This window comes from Labrus bergylta, chromosome 6, assembly GCF_963930695.1.
Source record: "Labrus bergylta chromosome 6, fLabBer1.1, whole genome shotgun sequence".
Lineage (NCBI taxonomy): Eukaryota > Metazoa > Chordata > Actinopteri > Labriformes > Labridae > Labrus > Labrus bergylta.
The window spans coordinates 3,881,159-3,898,222 of NC_089200.1; the positions used below are offsets into that span (position 1 = coordinate 3,881,159).

A 17,064-nucleotide genomic window follows, 5' to 3' on the forward strand; every position below is an offset into this window, starting at 1 on the left:
ATGTCTCATGTCATGTCTTTGTAACCTGCTACTGGATGCTTTGAATTTCTCTCGGGATCAATAAAGTATCTATCTATCTATCTATCTAGGGAGCTGTGCAATCAGTGATACTGTAAGTTAAAGTGCATGAGTGTAGACATATTAGGTCTAGATTAGATTGTATTGTTCCTGATGAGTTTGAGCTTTTAGACGGTCATTTCCGGTTGTTGTTTTTTTTCCACCATTTGAAGGCTGGATATAATTCCTGCCTTTGACGTGACATGCTCATATGCTTTGTACGAGTCCCTCGATTTCATCACTTTCAGAGTAAGAGAGTGGGCGTTGTAGCTCCGCCCACCAGCGATTGCGTCACAGGAGGGGGGCGTGGCGGCAGCTAACCCAGCCGTGCCGTCAGATCGAGTCCAGACTAGACGCAGAGCGGACGTGCTTCTCCTGCAGAGAGAGGAAACCGACACCCACCGACTACACCGTGCCTGAAGCCGCGTCGCGCCTTTCTTCCTCCCCGAACCAACCAAACTCTGAATTCACATTAAATATGTCTAATATCGTTTGTTGTCAAACGCCTCAGGTAAGACTTTTCTTCTTCTGTTTCTTAAACATGTAGGAGGGAAAATGTGTCTTTGTCATGTAACGTGGTTTGGTGACACGGGGAGGGACCGTTAAATCCGAGATAAAGTCATTGTCATCCTTTAGACGTCATTGTTCGTGTTTGTATTAAATGCTGGCTTTTGTCTTAACTTGATACATTTATATTGAATGTGGCTTTTTGTTCGTGGCTCCCGCATGCTCACTGAGCAGCAGCAGGTTGTGTAGTCAAGAGGAGCTAACATGCTAACACAGCTAGCCTCTCCATCTCTTATCACAGGGTTATCAGGTTGCCTTTAGCTAAACGCACATCACGCTTTAGCTCAGGTATTTCTATTATCCGTGTTAAAATCACGTTAATTGGATTTTTTTTTGATCCGGTTGCTGACCTACTTTCTGGTGGCGGGATGTGGGTATATGAATCCTGGCTCGTCGCCATATATCATGGCCCTTTGCACGGTGGAGGAGGAGGAGGAGGAGGGGGGGAGGCAAGCAGATTAATGGCATTGCTTTGCAGCGAATAAGCAATCACTACATACTGGGGTGGCCCAATTGTAAGACTTGTAAGTTGCTGGCCATGCCATGACACCCCCCACCCCTAACGTGGGTACACCCTGTCCTTTACGCGCTCTCCGGCTCCTTTACGCACCCTCCACCTCCTTTACGCACCCTCCACCTCCTTTACGCACTCTCCGGCTCCTCTTTACGCACCCTCCACCTCCTTTACGCACTCTCCGGCTCCTCTTTACGCACCCTCCACCTCCTTTACGCACTCTCCACCTCCTTTACGCACCCTCCACCTCCTTTACGCACCCTCCACCTCCTTTACGCACCCTCCACCTCCTTTACGCGCCCTCCGGCTCCTTATAGTGCCCACATTGTGTGTCAGACATTATGGGCTGTGGTGTGACCAGTCTTGGCATAATATTGAGGCCTCTCTGATGCAGTCGACGTTGCGCCTTATTGGCTTTTACTGAATTGATTATGTAGTTAAGGGAGACTAATAAGTCGATTCTTAACGTTTCAGATTTCCTGAAGTGACTTGTGGTGTCTCCTGGCTGCAAGTTGCTCTAATGCCAGGCTTTTTGTCTGATGAATGGTTAATGTTAGGTAGTCATGCTAAGACATTGTCATCCCCTTGTGTTTAATGTTCTGTAGATTCAGTTGAAATATTAGTGTTTCTAAATATTATACTGCTTTTTTTTGTATTTTTTAAATATACTCTAGCAACACAATGTCACAGCCTTCTTGTTCTATTCATAAATAATTAGATTCCTTTGCTCATGAGGTGATACATTGAAGCAGTACATTTCCACACAGCAGAAAGTGGGGTGAAACATCCAGCAATGCCTCTCTTTACCGCTAGAGGGCTGACTAACAAGCATTGATTGTTCAGCGTCAGACCTGCAATTGTGCCTGACTAATCAGATGGGGGTGGAGAGAGAGAGAGAGAGAGAGAGAGAGAGAGAAAGAAAATACATTCAGAGTTATCCCTCTGTGACAAAGTTGTGAACAATCTCACGCTTTCTCTTTTGTATTTCTCTTCTTTTGTTCTCTGGCTTTTTGAGGCGTGTGCACATTTGTCATCACACACAGCTCACCAAGTCGGCCTTGCTTTTTTTTGACTATATATTTAAATTCCTATGAGCGAAGTCACTAGGTCTAGTCACTCTGACTTCTTCTGCTACTCCATTGACCAGAAGGAATATTACTCCACTAGAACAGTATGTAACCCATGTGCACAGCTTGATATTTATAACATGCTAAATATAGGGGATCCAATATAGACCTGCTTCATCAGCATCTGATTTACTATAGGACAACCTTGGGGGTGTGCTGGCCTCACAGAGTGTGGGTCATTTTTACTCTACAGAATATACAACAAATGGCAAAGCCTAAAAGGTTTTATAAAGTAGAATTAAACTGTTTTTGACACTGACAATATTTAATAGTTCTTGCCTTGTTATTGTTTCAGTTGCATTGCTTCAACAATTAAGCTAAGAATTATTTGTCTAGATTTTTATGCATCTATCCAGCTTGAAAAGCTCAAAAGTGATTGCTTTGAATTGTGAATCTGTTGGGACACCAGCGACATTCTTAGCAGTGGAAAATACAAAAAAATATAAATGCTGTTTATGCATCTGAAGTCCTGCATAAACCTGTGTAGTATACAGTCAGAGTCAATTTATGATTAAGGGGTCTCAATTGTCTTGGAGGTATTATCAATTAAAATGTAGGTATTGAATCACTGCTGTGATTAAGGCAGCAACTCTGAATTAAAGAATCATCTAGCAAGTTGAGGGTGTGGCTTGTTGCCCTGCAGAAAAAGCTGGTTAAAGAGCAATATGAAGAAACAGGCAACAGGCAACCAACCATGTGGAGGAGTTGTGCTTTTGAGCCTTAACAAGGGGCCTTCTGCCAGATATTGCATAACCATTAAAAAAACTGGGTCAGTGTTTCCTCCGTCCACACAGACGGGATGAATTATCGCTCTCCATGCCAACTTTGCTATAAAGGCTGCTCAGTTCAATACAAGAAGTCTGTATTCTAGCATTGTGCATCTACCAATAAATACGTCTTGTACAACACCAGCATGTCGTAGCTTAACACATCCGCCTTTCACACGTCTAAACTGTAGTGTTGTTGTTTTCTTTTCTTTTTTTGCATGTTTAGCATCTTTTTAGTTAAAATACTCCCAAACAAAACTCAGTAAAACACTTTCAAATGGTGAAAGGCACTTTTTTCTCACATGCTAAGCAATTACATTTTCATGGTTTCTGTATTCCCTCTCCCCCTGCAGACCTTTACTTGTTGTTTTTTCTTTTCCATTGCACTGAGCTGTGTTTCAGTGTTGGGGTTCTTTTGCTATGTTTTGTTTTTTTATGCTTTTGCACTTTGCAAACCGATGTTTTAAAGGCACTATATAAACACATTTATTATTATTATTATGTGTGGTCATTTGATCAAATCTGAGGCTATGTAATCCAGTCACAGTATAATTGTAATGTTTTATTTCTTTTGATACCCAAATCAAATAAATAAAATGTAGAACATTGGACAAAAAGAAGAAAAAAAAGGACAAATTTAGAGAGAACAAATTATTTCAGTACAGAGGGACCTTTTTACAAGCTTGGGTTTGTAAGAATGTGTTTTTATACCTTTTCTTGAAGCTGTGTGCACAAACTAGGGGGCTTTTATTTGAAAATTCTTGTCTTATGATTCACACGCGGCCACTGAAATGTGCCACTGATGGAAGCTAGAGTAACGAGTGAATTATGTGTAGGAGCGGAGTAAATCACAGCTTTTTTTCAAATGAGTGAGAATTACATGGGAGACGATTAAACACTGTCCAGGTAAGCCTTGACACATGTGGTGCAGATAAAGTTTCAGACTCGGGTTCAGCTGCTGTGGTCAGTCTTGTCAAAATGTCTTGAGATGGGAGGGCTGGTATTGGAAGGGACACATGTGAGTTGTGGGGGGTGGGGCTTATACACCACGGTTGTAAAAGTTGATGGAGTTCCTATGGTGGCTATGAAGTCGCGATACAAAAAATAGAAACCGATGCATCTCAAAACTCAACTGGCTGTGTTAAAACTGTCACAAATTGTTCCCTCCTTCTTTTTCCTTATAAGTTGAGGCGTTCCTGTAGGGAGGAGCCAGTGAAAGGGGCTTGTCACATAAACTAGAATTAGAGGGGCCATGCTGCAGAGCTGAAGGCAAGATATGGATTAAGCAGTCATGTGTGTGGCTTAGGTTGGACATAGATACAAAGGTGTGAAGATTTAAAGCACTAAAAGTATGTTGTGTGTAAAAGGAGTGCCAAAGACAAGGACTTGGCTATCAACGCTGTATGCCTCTTGGTTTTAGGCATGTAAGGATTAAAGGCTGACTTTTCATTCTGAATTCAATGTGGATATTGTGACTGGATTGTTGACCGATGTTTCCTGAATCAGGTAGTTTTACCTCTAATTACTTTTTTATGCATGAGGGGAATTTAAAAAAAAAAAAGTCTTGTTTGAAGGATACTAAAATATTTGAAGAGTAGAGGGGCGGGCCCTGATCTTAAATGCAGGCTGCCTTCATTTACCACGTGGAGTGACTCATGTTACCATTTTTATGGTTGTCAGGAACAGAAGGCATCGATTTTCAATGTTAGGTATTTCTTTTCCTCCACTATATGATAATAAAACTAATCCTTTTTCTTTTCTGATTTTCTTCTAGGTTATAATGTATGACAAACACAGAATAAGTACAACTCTATAGCCAACGGGATCCTGAGGACTTGATTACAGTCGCTTCAAGCCTGATAGTTTGTCCTTGCGGCTGCTCCCCCTCTCCCTTCTGCTCAAGCCGGGTTTGGTCAACTGGCATTTCTTCTAACAACTTCCCCATCCCTCTCCTCGGGCGAAGAAGACTTGGAAATCTTTTGTGATCTCGGTCTGCTTTGCCTGTTGCCTACGTTAAAGTTCCTGTTCTACTCATCAGTGGCACTTCCCTGGATTTACATTATACTCCCATTAGGTAAGGCCATGACTAATGCATGTGGAGGATTATCATACACAATGCTTCTTGCAGCCACCTAATCCTATTCTGCTCTATTCAGCTTTAAAAGTGTTGCACATCTTGAAGTATTTTGTATGGCTCTCCTTTTATTTATTTTTTTTGTTTTTCCCCTGCAGACAAACCTTCAAAATTCAAAACAAGATGATTCCAAACGGCTATTTGATCTTTGAGGATGAGAGTTTCCTGGATTCCACCGTGGCCAAAATGAACGCTCTGAGAAAGAGTGGCCAGTTCTGCGATGTTAGACTGCAGGTATGTTTTATTCAACACACACACACACACACACACACACACACACACACACAATCTCACACAAGGGCTGTGGAACGTTTTTAGTCGAAGCATTGGAAAGAAAATGAAAGAAATATGACACACAGACAAAATGCACAAAGTATAAGATCAGAGGTGTGTGTTATGAGCAGAATGTTCTGTCTGACTGATGAATGGTATGTTTCTCTGGTACTCATGTTTCTCATTCCAGACAGTTTAGTTTTGACTGTTTGCTGCAGTGCTTATTGTTTTCTCATTCCTTTCATATCTCAAGTACAAGAGTCTGTTCCCACCGTCTTCAGTAGAGACTTAGTCGACTTTAAAACCACTCAAGTCTGGAACAAAGTTAAAAATGATCAGATACCGAACAGTATCCAAAAGTTTTTCCAGCAGAGGGACAGTAAACACAATCTCAGAGGAATATTTATGTTAAAAAAAACAGCAGTAAGGACCAACATGAAACTACACTGTATTACAACGAAGGGTGTTCATTTATGGAACAGCTGCAGTGATGAAATGAAAACATGTAAAACATTAAGACAGTTTAAACACATTTTCAAGAATAACATAATTAACAAATATAAAATTGAGCAGTCAATGGGAAAAATTGAATCAATATCAGTTGTAAGGTCTGTACCGTCTATCAATTAATGTGTGTGATACATTATATCTGTTGCTTTTGTTACTTTGTTATCTGTATTGTTCACCTTTATTTTTTTAAAGCTTAGTCTTGGATTAATTTATTAAGATAAAAAGATAAAAGGGGTTGGACTGGATAAGTTATTTAACTTCATCCTACACCCTTTTCCAACATGGACTGGTTAAGGAAAAATAATCGAGCCACTACAGAAAGTCTGCTTTGATTGCTGTTTGCTTTGTTTGTAATGTTTTTATTTTATTTTGTTTGAGAAATGTATGCAGTTAATCAGCAACGTGTGTTTCGATAATGCCAAGGGAAATTAAAGTCTTTAACTATTAGGTTTTCCTTTTTGCGATAAGCACATCAGTTTTGTTTCTTCAGTGTTCTGTAATGTCTCGTAGCAGTTGTTTCCACTTTAAAACAAACTCTTCCATGCACTAACTGTTTGCCTTTCTCTTGTCTCGTCATTTCAGGTGTGTGGTCATGAGCTGATGGCTCACCGTGCTGTTCTCGCCTGCTGCAGTCCCTACCTGTTTGAGATCTTTAACAGTGACAACGAGCCTCACGGAGTCTCGCATGTTACTTTTGAGGACTTGGACCCGGAGGCTGTAGAGATCTTGCTCAACTATGCCTACACTGCCCAGTAAGTAATGTAGCACCTTTTTGGCCTTTGACCTCATCACTTCAGAATTCTCAAATGTTCTGTCTCTTGTCTTCTTTGTGTGACACAGGCTTAAGGCAGATAAGGAACTGGTCAAGGAAGTTTACTCTGCTGCCAAAAGGTTCAAGATGGAACGAGTGAAACAGGTAAACACTTAACTACCCCAATAGTGCAATTTTCTCACACTTGGATTTCACAGGCTTCAAAGAACTACTCAGTGACTTCCAACAAACCCGTCTCACCTCTTTAGATATGTGGCGACTACCTGCTGTCTAAAATGGATTCCCAGAATGCCATCTCTTTCCGAAACTTTGCCAGCTCTATGGGAGATGCGAGAGTTTTGGCCAAGGTGGATGTTTTTATCCAGGACCATCTACTGGAAGTGTCCGAACAGGAGGACTTCCTCAAACTTCCCCGCCTTAAGGTATGAATTTCAAATTTGCCAAAAAAATGTCATTTATAGATAAATGGGATAAATTCAATGATCACAAAACTACCATGCAACACATGTTGAAAGATCTTGTGCATGTGCAAAACTGTAAGGGCATAGCAGAAGATGCAACTGAAAATACATGGGTGACATGTATTTTCCCCCCAGTCCTGCATTAAAGGTCTTAGGTTAAAAAAAAACAGACAGGATTATGATTTGTATTATTACTTTTCATCTTGGACAAGAGATTAACATCACTTTAGAGTATGAACATGTGCCTTTTTATAGATTTCCCTAAGTCCTGCTAAGGATGTATTTGGGGCTGGGGTTTACTGTGAGCAGCTCTATGTTCAACATGATTTAAAGGAGAGCTCTGCAGCCGAGGTTCTGCATGTGAGACAAATAAATGAGAGGGCCGTGTTGGAATACAGACGTGTGTGTGATGGTTAGCCTTGATGGTGCTTTACCCTTCTTAAGGGGAAGTGCTGAAATTATTGACTCATCATTGTGATTATTTACAAAACTGCTGTTTTTATAAACCCGGGGAGAAATTTGGTGATTTTGATAGAGCAGCATTTCCATGTTTTGAGAATTTCATTGGCTACAAGAAAACAAATGCTCTTCAGAAAAGGGAGCTGCTGCACACACCCTTTCAACAAAGGCCTCTAATTGGCTGGTGGTTTCTTTAAAAGGTCAGCGAAACAGCTGAGTTTTTTTTTTTTAAGCAGGCCGTGCATATTTATGGATTTATTGTGTTTGGATTAATACTTTCACTGGATTTGAATTGTTTTGGTGGATGACTTATGATCATGAGAGTACAGTAAATCTTCAAATGGTAAATTAAAAGGCGTTGTTTGTTAGTGGTCTGACCCGCCCGCACACACTGGGCTGTCAGTGTGTGTTCCTTCTGTATTGGACTATGTGAATATGGAACAGTCAAACCTGATTCGTCAGATTTTGTCTTTGTAAATCCTTAGGGACAGGCTCAGTAATAGGCCATATATTACTTATGAGCCACAAACCTGACCTATATTGATTATTATGAGTATTGATGACTAACTGCTATGTGGCCCATTCGCTTATTACTGCTGTTTCATCAACAATCCACAGGGTTGTTTTTATTTAATTTTTTGCTGCCAGACAAGAAATTAATTCAGTGAGGCACACTTGGCCTAAAATATTCATATTGGAACATTTAAGATGCATTTCAGTCTGTGTTTAATCCAAACCTGTTCACTGGATCAATGGGTTGTTTCGGCAGTTACCCTGGAAATGAATACAAGCGAAGATGGATGCTGTCACCATCCTGTAAAATTAAGTTATTATGGAGGTGATGAATCACATATCCTTATGTCAGGTAAATTAATAATAAGGAAGTGCTATCAAGTTTTCCAGTGAGCAATAGGACATGGTATTAACCTTCAGACTATCTATTTAAAAAGGAACGCTAAGCGTCCTCGTGGCAAAAAATGGCAGCCGTTCATGAATGGCAATAAAAATATTATACAGTGATGTTTTTTCCTACTTTGATTGACTTCATTTTTTTAACCAACTCCAGCTCTGTTGATTGATATAAAAAAAAGTATTCATTTTCAAGATTTTAACCCTTTAAATGCCAATTTGAGTACTTAGCGCCCCCTGTAAGTTTGTGTGTAAAAAAACACAAAAAATGATTATTTTTCATATACGTAATGCATATTAGATTTCTTTAAACGGGATTAAGGGAGCCATGGATATATCAAAGATGAGCAACAAATAAGATTTAAAATGCATTGTTAATTGTCTCAGTTAAGCAGTCACTTTCTTCCATTCTGTATGTGACACTGAACCCTGTTTCCTCCCCTTTGTGTGTTTACAGTTAGAAGTAATGCTAGAAGACAACCTGACTCTGCCCAGCAACGGCAAGCTCTACTCAAAGGTGCTCAACTGGGTGCAGCGTAGCCTTTGGGAGAACGGAGACCAACTGGAACGTCTTATGGAGGAGGTCAGTACTGGGGCGTGCAGTCTAAACTCTCAGGCTGATATTCCTTCCCACCCTGCCCCCATTCCCCTCCCTGTGATTCCTCCTGTGTTTGACATTAAGACGTCATGAAGGAGGCTGAAGTAGAAATGGCATACCAGTGTCATGCTGCTATGTCAGGATTGTTGTTTTTTCCCTCTGATTTGTTGAGGTTTTGCAGTAAGAAACTCTGTACCCCTGAACCATACTACAAATTAGAGGTGAGCCAAAAAAAGAGCTGCTGTTTGCTCTTGGTTTTTTTTGTTTCTCTTTTGAGTATGTGGTGGTTGGTTTTCGCACAACCCCATTTTTGAGTATTACAGTGCTCCTCTCCTCTGAAACACAAATCACAGGTTTCTCAAAGGTCCTTCAAAAGGTCTGACCCTTAATTCTACTGTTTTCAATGCCACTTTTACTATCTGAACAGGTGCGTGTTTGTCACTCCAGCACTAACAGGCACTCCTCCCCGTTGATTTATCTCTCCTGTAGGTTTATTAGCAGCAGCAGGAGACCAGACTGAGGAGCCGGGACTGAGCCACCAGGGTAATGAGTCAGAGAGAAAAGAGAGGGGAGGAGAGGAGCACTACTGCCTCTCAGCAGCTTCTCTTTGCAGCCAAGCAACACTGTGCTCCCATCTGTCCATGCCACATATACAGATGCATCCCATTTCTACATTTACCAACACCCACTTATCACCAATCTTCAGCAATAAATACACCACAGTCTCCTACTACAGGCTTACTTTACTGCACATAACATCACATTCTTACTGGCTAAATCAAGCCCAACTCACTGGCACTGGACAGAAAACGACATTGCACATAAGCATATTGGTTTGCTCAATAAAAAAAAATATTTTTTAGCCCTACTAAAAATAAATTAGTCATCTTAAATGTTATATTGGTTCCAGCAAAATCTACAATATTTTTCCCTTTTTATTTCCCCCGGTGTTGGACAACTAAAAAACTTGCGCATCCTCGTATCGTTTTTTTTTCCTCCACAAAAGAACATATTTGGTTTTCCTTTTATATCTGATTTGATCATTGGGTAAAGATGGAGAAAAGCTTGATGGTTTCTAACAACAGTATGCTGCACTAAAGTCATCTGGATATGACATCCCATTGTGGTTTACAACACAATGACCCAACTCCTTCAGCTTTGACGACCCGGTTCCAGGGCAGCAGGGCTGGAAAGAGAGCCACCACACAAGCAGCCCCTCCCTCCTCTTCCTAAACTCTTCACAGAAGATCTTTCCAGATGCAGCCTCACATTCTTCATTAGCTCCTTCTTTTTTTTGTTGTTTTTGTTTTAGATGCAAATTGAGGAGATTCTCTCTTGTCTGATACCTTTCTAAAGCGTAAAAACTTGACCCACTCTATGCAGTGGCTGCAGCGTGTGTGTCTTTTTAAAGGAAGCTTTCCATCCAAGAGGCTGAAGATACAGACCTTTGTCGTCCCCCCCCCCCCCCCTCTTCTTCCTCTTCATAGCACTGCCCCCCACCCCCTTCTTCCTCCTCCTGCTCCCTTAACTTCTTTCCCGTCCTCATACTGGGGCTCTTGGTGTGTTGCAATGGAGACAGCCACATGGGTGTGTTGTTGCTGTTTGTCTTGCAGGTGCAAACGCTGTACTACTCACCTGACCATAAGCTGGTGGATGGAGGGCTGGTGATAGAGGGGCACAGTGAGGTGTTTGGTGGCGAGGAGGACCACCTTCAGTTTGTGCAGGTACTCAACAGCTCGGGGCCTTTGTGATGAAGTGTTCATCACATTTTTACTTGGCAGTGTCTGCTACCTCAGTTACCAAAGTTTGTGCCTGGCAACAAGTAGACTCATTGAATACCACATTTCAGCTACAATGTAAAAGACTAATGGCAGTAGATTACCTACAAATTAGCCATGATGCCTGTCTGGCTATGCCTTCGAGCATATATTAAAACCATGTTTGAGTTTAAACTAATCTTAACTAGTTGTCTGTCTTGTGACTGAACTGCTTGTAATGTGGTCTGAGGCTGTAGTTTGCAGTGGTGTGTTGTTTGGATTGAAATGGCTAGGTTAAGACAGCCTGATCAAAGTGTCGTTGAGCTGGTGTTGGCCCCCCTAGTGGGCCCCGTGGTGCAAGCTTGGCTTCTGTAGCTGCACTGTGCTCTTGCAGAAAAAACCTGTGCGAGAGAGTACCCAGAGACAGATGAGCTGCAGCTCCTCAGGAAGCCTGTCGCCCTCCAACCAAGCAGCTAATGCCCCCAAACAGACGGCAAGGAGAGAATGGAAGTACATCGCCTCTGAGAAGACCACAAGTAAGTCTGTGTGTGAATGAATGGTCAAGGTACTGTTAGAAAGGAGTGTTTCTTTAAGATATATCCTTAGAATGTATGAATTATTTTAACTTCATCCAAAATCTAGAGCATAATCTCAAATCTCTCTTCCCCTGAAGCGGTGTTAACATTTACCCATTCACCCTTAGACAACACCTACCTGTGTCTGGCTGTGCTGGATGGCGTGTTGTGTGTGATCTTCTTGCACGGCCGCAGCAGCCCTCAGACTTCTCCCTCTGCCACCCCCTGCCTGATGAAGAGCCTCAGCTTCGAGGCCCAGCCCGAGGAGCTCGAGGAGCAACCGCTGTCACCCATGCATTACGCTCGCTCTGGCCTGGGCACGGCGTCTCTGAACGGAAGACTCATCGCAGCAGGTGAGCACTACAGAGGGTTAGAAGTGTTTTTTATATATATATATCTGTCATGTGTGTGTTAATGGAGCTACCAAAGAGATTGGGATGCACAGGAATAGATAAACTTACCTCAGGGTGCTCGGTCTTGATGTGTAGCTCAAGGGCCGTCAATTCCTGCAGCAGAATTGTCACCATGGTCTGTGTACTGTTCTGCTTAGGGTAAAGATGGATGCATGATTTATCTGAGCGTCAGTGCTTAAAAAAATTAGATAATTAATCATTGTTGGAAAAAAAAAAGGTAGAAGTGAGTGCTGCACCGGGTCAGAAAAATGTAGAGGGAAAAGTGGGACCACAGAGCTTTATTCCAAGTGATGTTAATGTTCCTGCAGGAGGCTACAACAGAGAGGAGTGTCTGAGGACTGTGGAGTGTTACGACCCCAAAGAGGACCGCTGGACCTTCATCGCTCCCATGCGGACTCCGAGGGCTCGATTCCAGATGGCCGTGCTCATGGTACGGTTTACGATCCGTCTTTATCTCACATTTATTATTGACTCTACAGTAAACTGACACATGTGCTTGAACAACCGTCTTGTGCAAACACTCACACACTTACCTATTATACTTAACTACCCCCCCTCCAAATATGACAGATAATTGTGTATTTACTTGTTATCAGTGTGTATGTGTGCGTGTAGTTTCAAATATACCCAGAAAACAAAAAATGAAATGAGTGAAGTGTTGCATTATCTAATCCTTTTTCGGTTTCCTCCCCTCTCAGGGTCAGCTGTACGTGATTGGAGGCTCAAATGGACATTCTGATGAGCTGAGCTGTGGGGAGAGGTACGATCCACAGGCCGATGAGTGGGCTCAAGTGCCAGAGCTCAGGACCAACCGCTGCAACGCAGGTCAGTCCCTCATGCCAGGATTCAATAACTCACTGTCAGGAGTTATTCAATTCAACATCCACTGTTAGAGCCATAGAGGACAACAGGTTAATAAAAATATAATTTCCCCATTAGTATAATTTTGTGTTTATAATTAAGAGTTTTTGCTTTTTAATTTGAGAATTAATTTACATTTTGTTATATTTATCACGTATTGAAACATTGTGTGTTCCTGCTGTAAAGCGCAGCTAATTGGCGTAAATTGCCATGTGGGGGTACAGGTGAATAAATACTCAGACGAGCAGGACGAGGAGCACCAGTTTTCTGACCGTCACGTTTTTAGTTTTTGGTCGAATCCGAGAGGTTTTCTTTTCGTAAACGCGTGATATTTATAAGAGCTTAATTCTTTTTTTGAGGAATAATTCGTCTTTAAATCTGCCTCCTTTCATTTTTGGATTACTTAAAAATTAGTATTTTGGGAAATAGCCTACGAGTCAGAAACTTCTAGTCCTGCAAGAAGTGGCAAGAGGATTTTTATGAGTTGTTACTACAGCCTCTCTGTTGCTGACTGGAGCTAGTTTACCTCTTTGGCTCATTCCTTCTCTGTCTCCTCTTGTTTGTAGGAGTCTGCTCATTAAACAACAAACTGTATGTGGTGGGAGGCTCGGACCCCTGCGGGCAGAAGGGCCTGAAGAACTGTGACGCTTTTGACCCGGTGACCAAAACGTGGTCCAACTGTGCCTCCCTTAACATCAGTACGTGTGACACACTATTTTACCTTTCATATAAATAACAACAAACATTAAGCTGAATAATGTTTTTAAGTGATGTCAATGTCTGTCTTTGGGAAACTGGGCTGTTGGAACAGAGATAACCAAAGTAGGCTAACAGTTTTATCAGAGAACCTCTCGGTGGTCTCATTCAGTGAATTTTGATTTCAGGGAGGCACCAGGCTGCGGTTTGTGAGTTGGAAGGCTTCATGTACGTGATTGGAGGGGCGGAGTCGTGGAACTGCCTGAACACTGTGGAACGCTACAACCCAGAAAACAACACCTGGACCCTGATCGCCCCCATGAACGTGGCTCGCAGGGGGGCCGCCGTTGCTATACACGAAGGTGAGACAGTAATTCAGAAGGTTTCATATCTGTGGGAGCTTCTTTAGTGTGTTTGTGTGGGACACCGACCAATCAACATGCTGACAAGATGCAAACTTAAGCCGGGCTCACACTGTGCGATTCTTCCCCGATTGTATGAAAGTTGGGGTGTCATGTCAGCTCACACTGTACGAGTGAAATCAGGACGGAGCGTTGACAATTGTTAATAAAGTTTCATTTTTAAAAAACAAAAGACGACGGTTGGTGAAAGAGAAGGAAGTGGAAGTTGTTGTAGGATATAGAAAAGTTGATACAATTGTAGATATATGGAGACAAGTTTCAGAAAAGTGCTGCACTGATGATCTGTACTGAAAAGTAAAAAAAAGAAAAAACACTGGGTTGCGTCCTGCCGCTGGTCGCCATGACGACAGTCCTCCCTTGTCTCTCATGATTATGTTGTAGTCACACACGACTTCTGCCGGACCCTTTCATGACGTAATCATCAGGATTTTAAATTCTAAATATCAAACATGTTTGAAATAAATCGGGGCATCGCCGGGCAGATCGGGGACGTTAAGATTGGATCTTTGGACCGCTCACACTACGAGATAATCTGAGCAGAGAATCGGGTCCGAGCAGCCTCGAGTCGGGAGCGACCCTGAGATTGTCGGGAAGAATCGGAGCTCAAATCAGCCCGATGATCCTGCAGAGTGAGCCGGGCTTCAGAGTCAGGATTTAACTTCTGGATGTTTTCCTCTGTGGTGTCACATGATGCTTAACCCAGCGTCTCTCCCTCCTGCGCAGGCAAAATGTTTGTCGTCGGCGGTTTCGACGGCTCTCACGCGCTCCGCTGCGTGGAGATGTACGACCCCTCCCGCAACGAGTGGAGAATGCTGGGCAGCATGACGTCATCGCGCAGCAACGCCGGGGTGGCCATGCTGGGGGAGAACATCTACGCTGTGGGCGGCTTCGACGGGAACGAGTTCCTCAACACGATGGAGGTGTACAACCCCGATACAGACGAGTGGAACGACTGCACCCAGACCCTGACTCCCCTCTCCGACTGAGGAGGGGAGAGACAGGCAGACGGGTTGGGGGGCGGGGGGGGGGGAGGGGAGTTTCACAGTGCTTCACCTTTTTCCAAACTAACAGGCTTAGTGACGTAATCGTGTTTCGTGATGTTCTGTGTGTATGAGCGGATACGTGTGGGGGGGAGGGGAGGGGGGGAGGGGATGAGGGGTCTTCAGTGAAGACTGGCTTATATTTGGCGTGCGGGGATGAATTGGGTTGCCCAAAAGCGACATTGACGCCTTTGCAAATTGCATACAATGTTTGTGTGATGTTGTACATATTTTGTTTCTTCCTCATTTTTTGTCATCTGCCAACATTTACTACACACTTAGTGCTTTTCTTTTTCCTCCTAGAGTTGAAGGTTTGTCACTTTGTCGAGGGGGTTTTCAGATGAGCTAGCTATCAGTGGTCACTTGGAAGGTAGCAGGATGGAGTGGTTACAAACTGACTTGAAGATTCAAAGTTATATTTAAAGAGTATTTCTGTGGTGGAAATGTTTTCCTCACATATTTAAAAGGTCAGCGGTTTGAAGCCTTAGTGATGAGTGCGAGTTGATTAAAAACACCTGTCATGGCTTTTTGTGTCATTTTTAAAACAAGCTGGAATTGCTTTTTTGAATCTTAAACAATGGCCTTTTTTATATTTTTTATACACTGCTGATTTACCGAAAGAAGAAAACAAAAGTAGTAGCAGACGGCTTCGGTCAGTGAATCTAACCAGTGCCAGTTTTTAGTTACGTTTTTGTGCACACACACACTACACACACATGCACAACCATGCTTCTGCTAACCAAACTTTTTTGTTATTGTGATTCAACTAATTGATGTATGTAGAGATGCAGTTTACTGAAGATCCTTTTTTTCTTTTTAGTGTTTTAAAGTGTCGGGCATTGGCAGATTCTTCTGGAAGGAATGTTAAGAGTGAGAAAAATATCACATTTGTAACATTTCTTAATTAATAAATCATTTAAATCTACTTTGTTTTGTCTTTTGCCTTCTGTCTGAAAGTCATTAAGTTTATGTCGGGCAATAACTTGGTTGTACTGTTTATCACTGCTAGTTTTTAGAGATTTGTAAAAAAAAGGGATTGAAGTTGTTAAGATGTAAAAACCTGAGATCTTTCTGGTTGGTTGTATTTTATGCTTGAGCACTTTAAAATCAGAGATCAGCAGCTGAACCAGGCGCTGCAAGCCTGAAATAAAATTCTCAACAGCTGAAATTCTGACCCTAAATTTAGTCTTTACAGCCTCCTTGTGTTACTCATAATGTTTAGGAATTACTGCGTCCTGGTCACTGCAGTAGCTCTCATTGCCACCATCTTCCTCAGGGACTACTGCACTAAGCCAGGTTTTGTTTTCTGCTCCTCTTAAGTGTCTTTTAGGAGAGATTATACTAAACTGGCTCACAGACCTCAGCAGGAACGGATGTCGCCGGTCTCTCAGAGTGTTTAAAAATAGGACCAGCTGCATCTGCACCAGCCCCGACACCGCAAACAGACAGACAGACTGCCAGTCAGTCAGTTTTTTTTCCTCAAATCCCCGACCTGCTCTCATTCACAAGTTAGCCTCTGGTAATCTCTGCTGACACACCTGAAAGTCACAACTAAAACAGGCGGGCGGCATATGGGCCACGTGCCACAGGAAGCAAGGATTTAGTACTTAGACACTGATGAGTCTGTCCGCTGAGCTTTTATTCCTGCAGTGTGTGAATGCAAATGTCCAGTAAGCCGTCTCTCACACAGGAAACAGGAAACATGATCTGCGGGCTTCCTCTTTTTAATTTAGAGTGTACAATTGCCAGAAGGCAGGAAACTAAACCAAAGACATGGTGAATTCATTAAAGCAAAGACATGTAACTGGTGGTTAGGGCTGGGCGATATGGACCAAAACTCATATCTCGATATGCCTTTTTTTTTAACAGTGAAAACACATGAAAAATAAACTTCCTGTTGTGAATTTAAAAAGTAATATAAAATAAAAATGTTACTTAAATACAATAAAAGAGAGAGAAAGGAGGAGCAGGGTGAAGAGGGACAGACAGTCAGTCATCATCAGTGAGATGAGAAAGGTGACCTGACACCTCTGTAACATTATTTTAATGAAACATAAACTATATTCATATTAACCATGTTGTCTTACCCTAGATCTTGTTTGTAAATATATCGATATATCTTAAAAACTTGATATATTGGGTCATGTAGAAA

General features: G+C 42.2%; 1 protein-coding gene across 2 annotated transcripts; it reads left to right on the plus strand.

Annotated features, from left to right (window-relative positions):
- The first annotated feature begins 407 nt into the window (after positions 1 to 407).
- On the plus strand, positions 408 to 15,837 carry ivns1abpa (influenza virus NS1A binding protein a). Of its 2 annotated transcripts, none has more exons than XM_020656090.3 (15): positions 408 to 568; positions 4,807 to 5,106; positions 5,265 to 5,400; positions 6,532 to 6,701; positions 6,790 to 6,865; positions 6,970 to 7,143; positions 9,008 to 9,133; positions 10,762 to 10,872; positions 11,300 to 11,441; positions 11,609 to 11,833; positions 12,202 to 12,323; positions 12,592 to 12,718; positions 13,321 to 13,452; positions 13,639 to 13,812; positions 14,596 to 15,837. In XM_020656090.3, the coding sequence occupies exons 3-15, from the start codon at positions 5,290 to 5,292 to the stop codon at positions 14,856 to 14,858; spliced, it is 1,953 nt and encodes a 650-aa protein (XP_020511746.1). In that variant the 5' UTR covers positions 408 to 568; positions 4,807 to 5,106; positions 5,265 to 5,289; the 3' UTR covers positions 14,859 to 15,837. The 2 variants fall into 2 exon arrangements, with proteins under 2 accessions (XP_020511746.1, XP_065811648.1); XM_065955576.1 differs by lacking the exon at positions 408 to 568 and adding an exon at positions 4,355 to 4,538.
- The last annotated feature ends 1,227 nt before the right edge of the window (positions 15,838 to 17,064 follow it).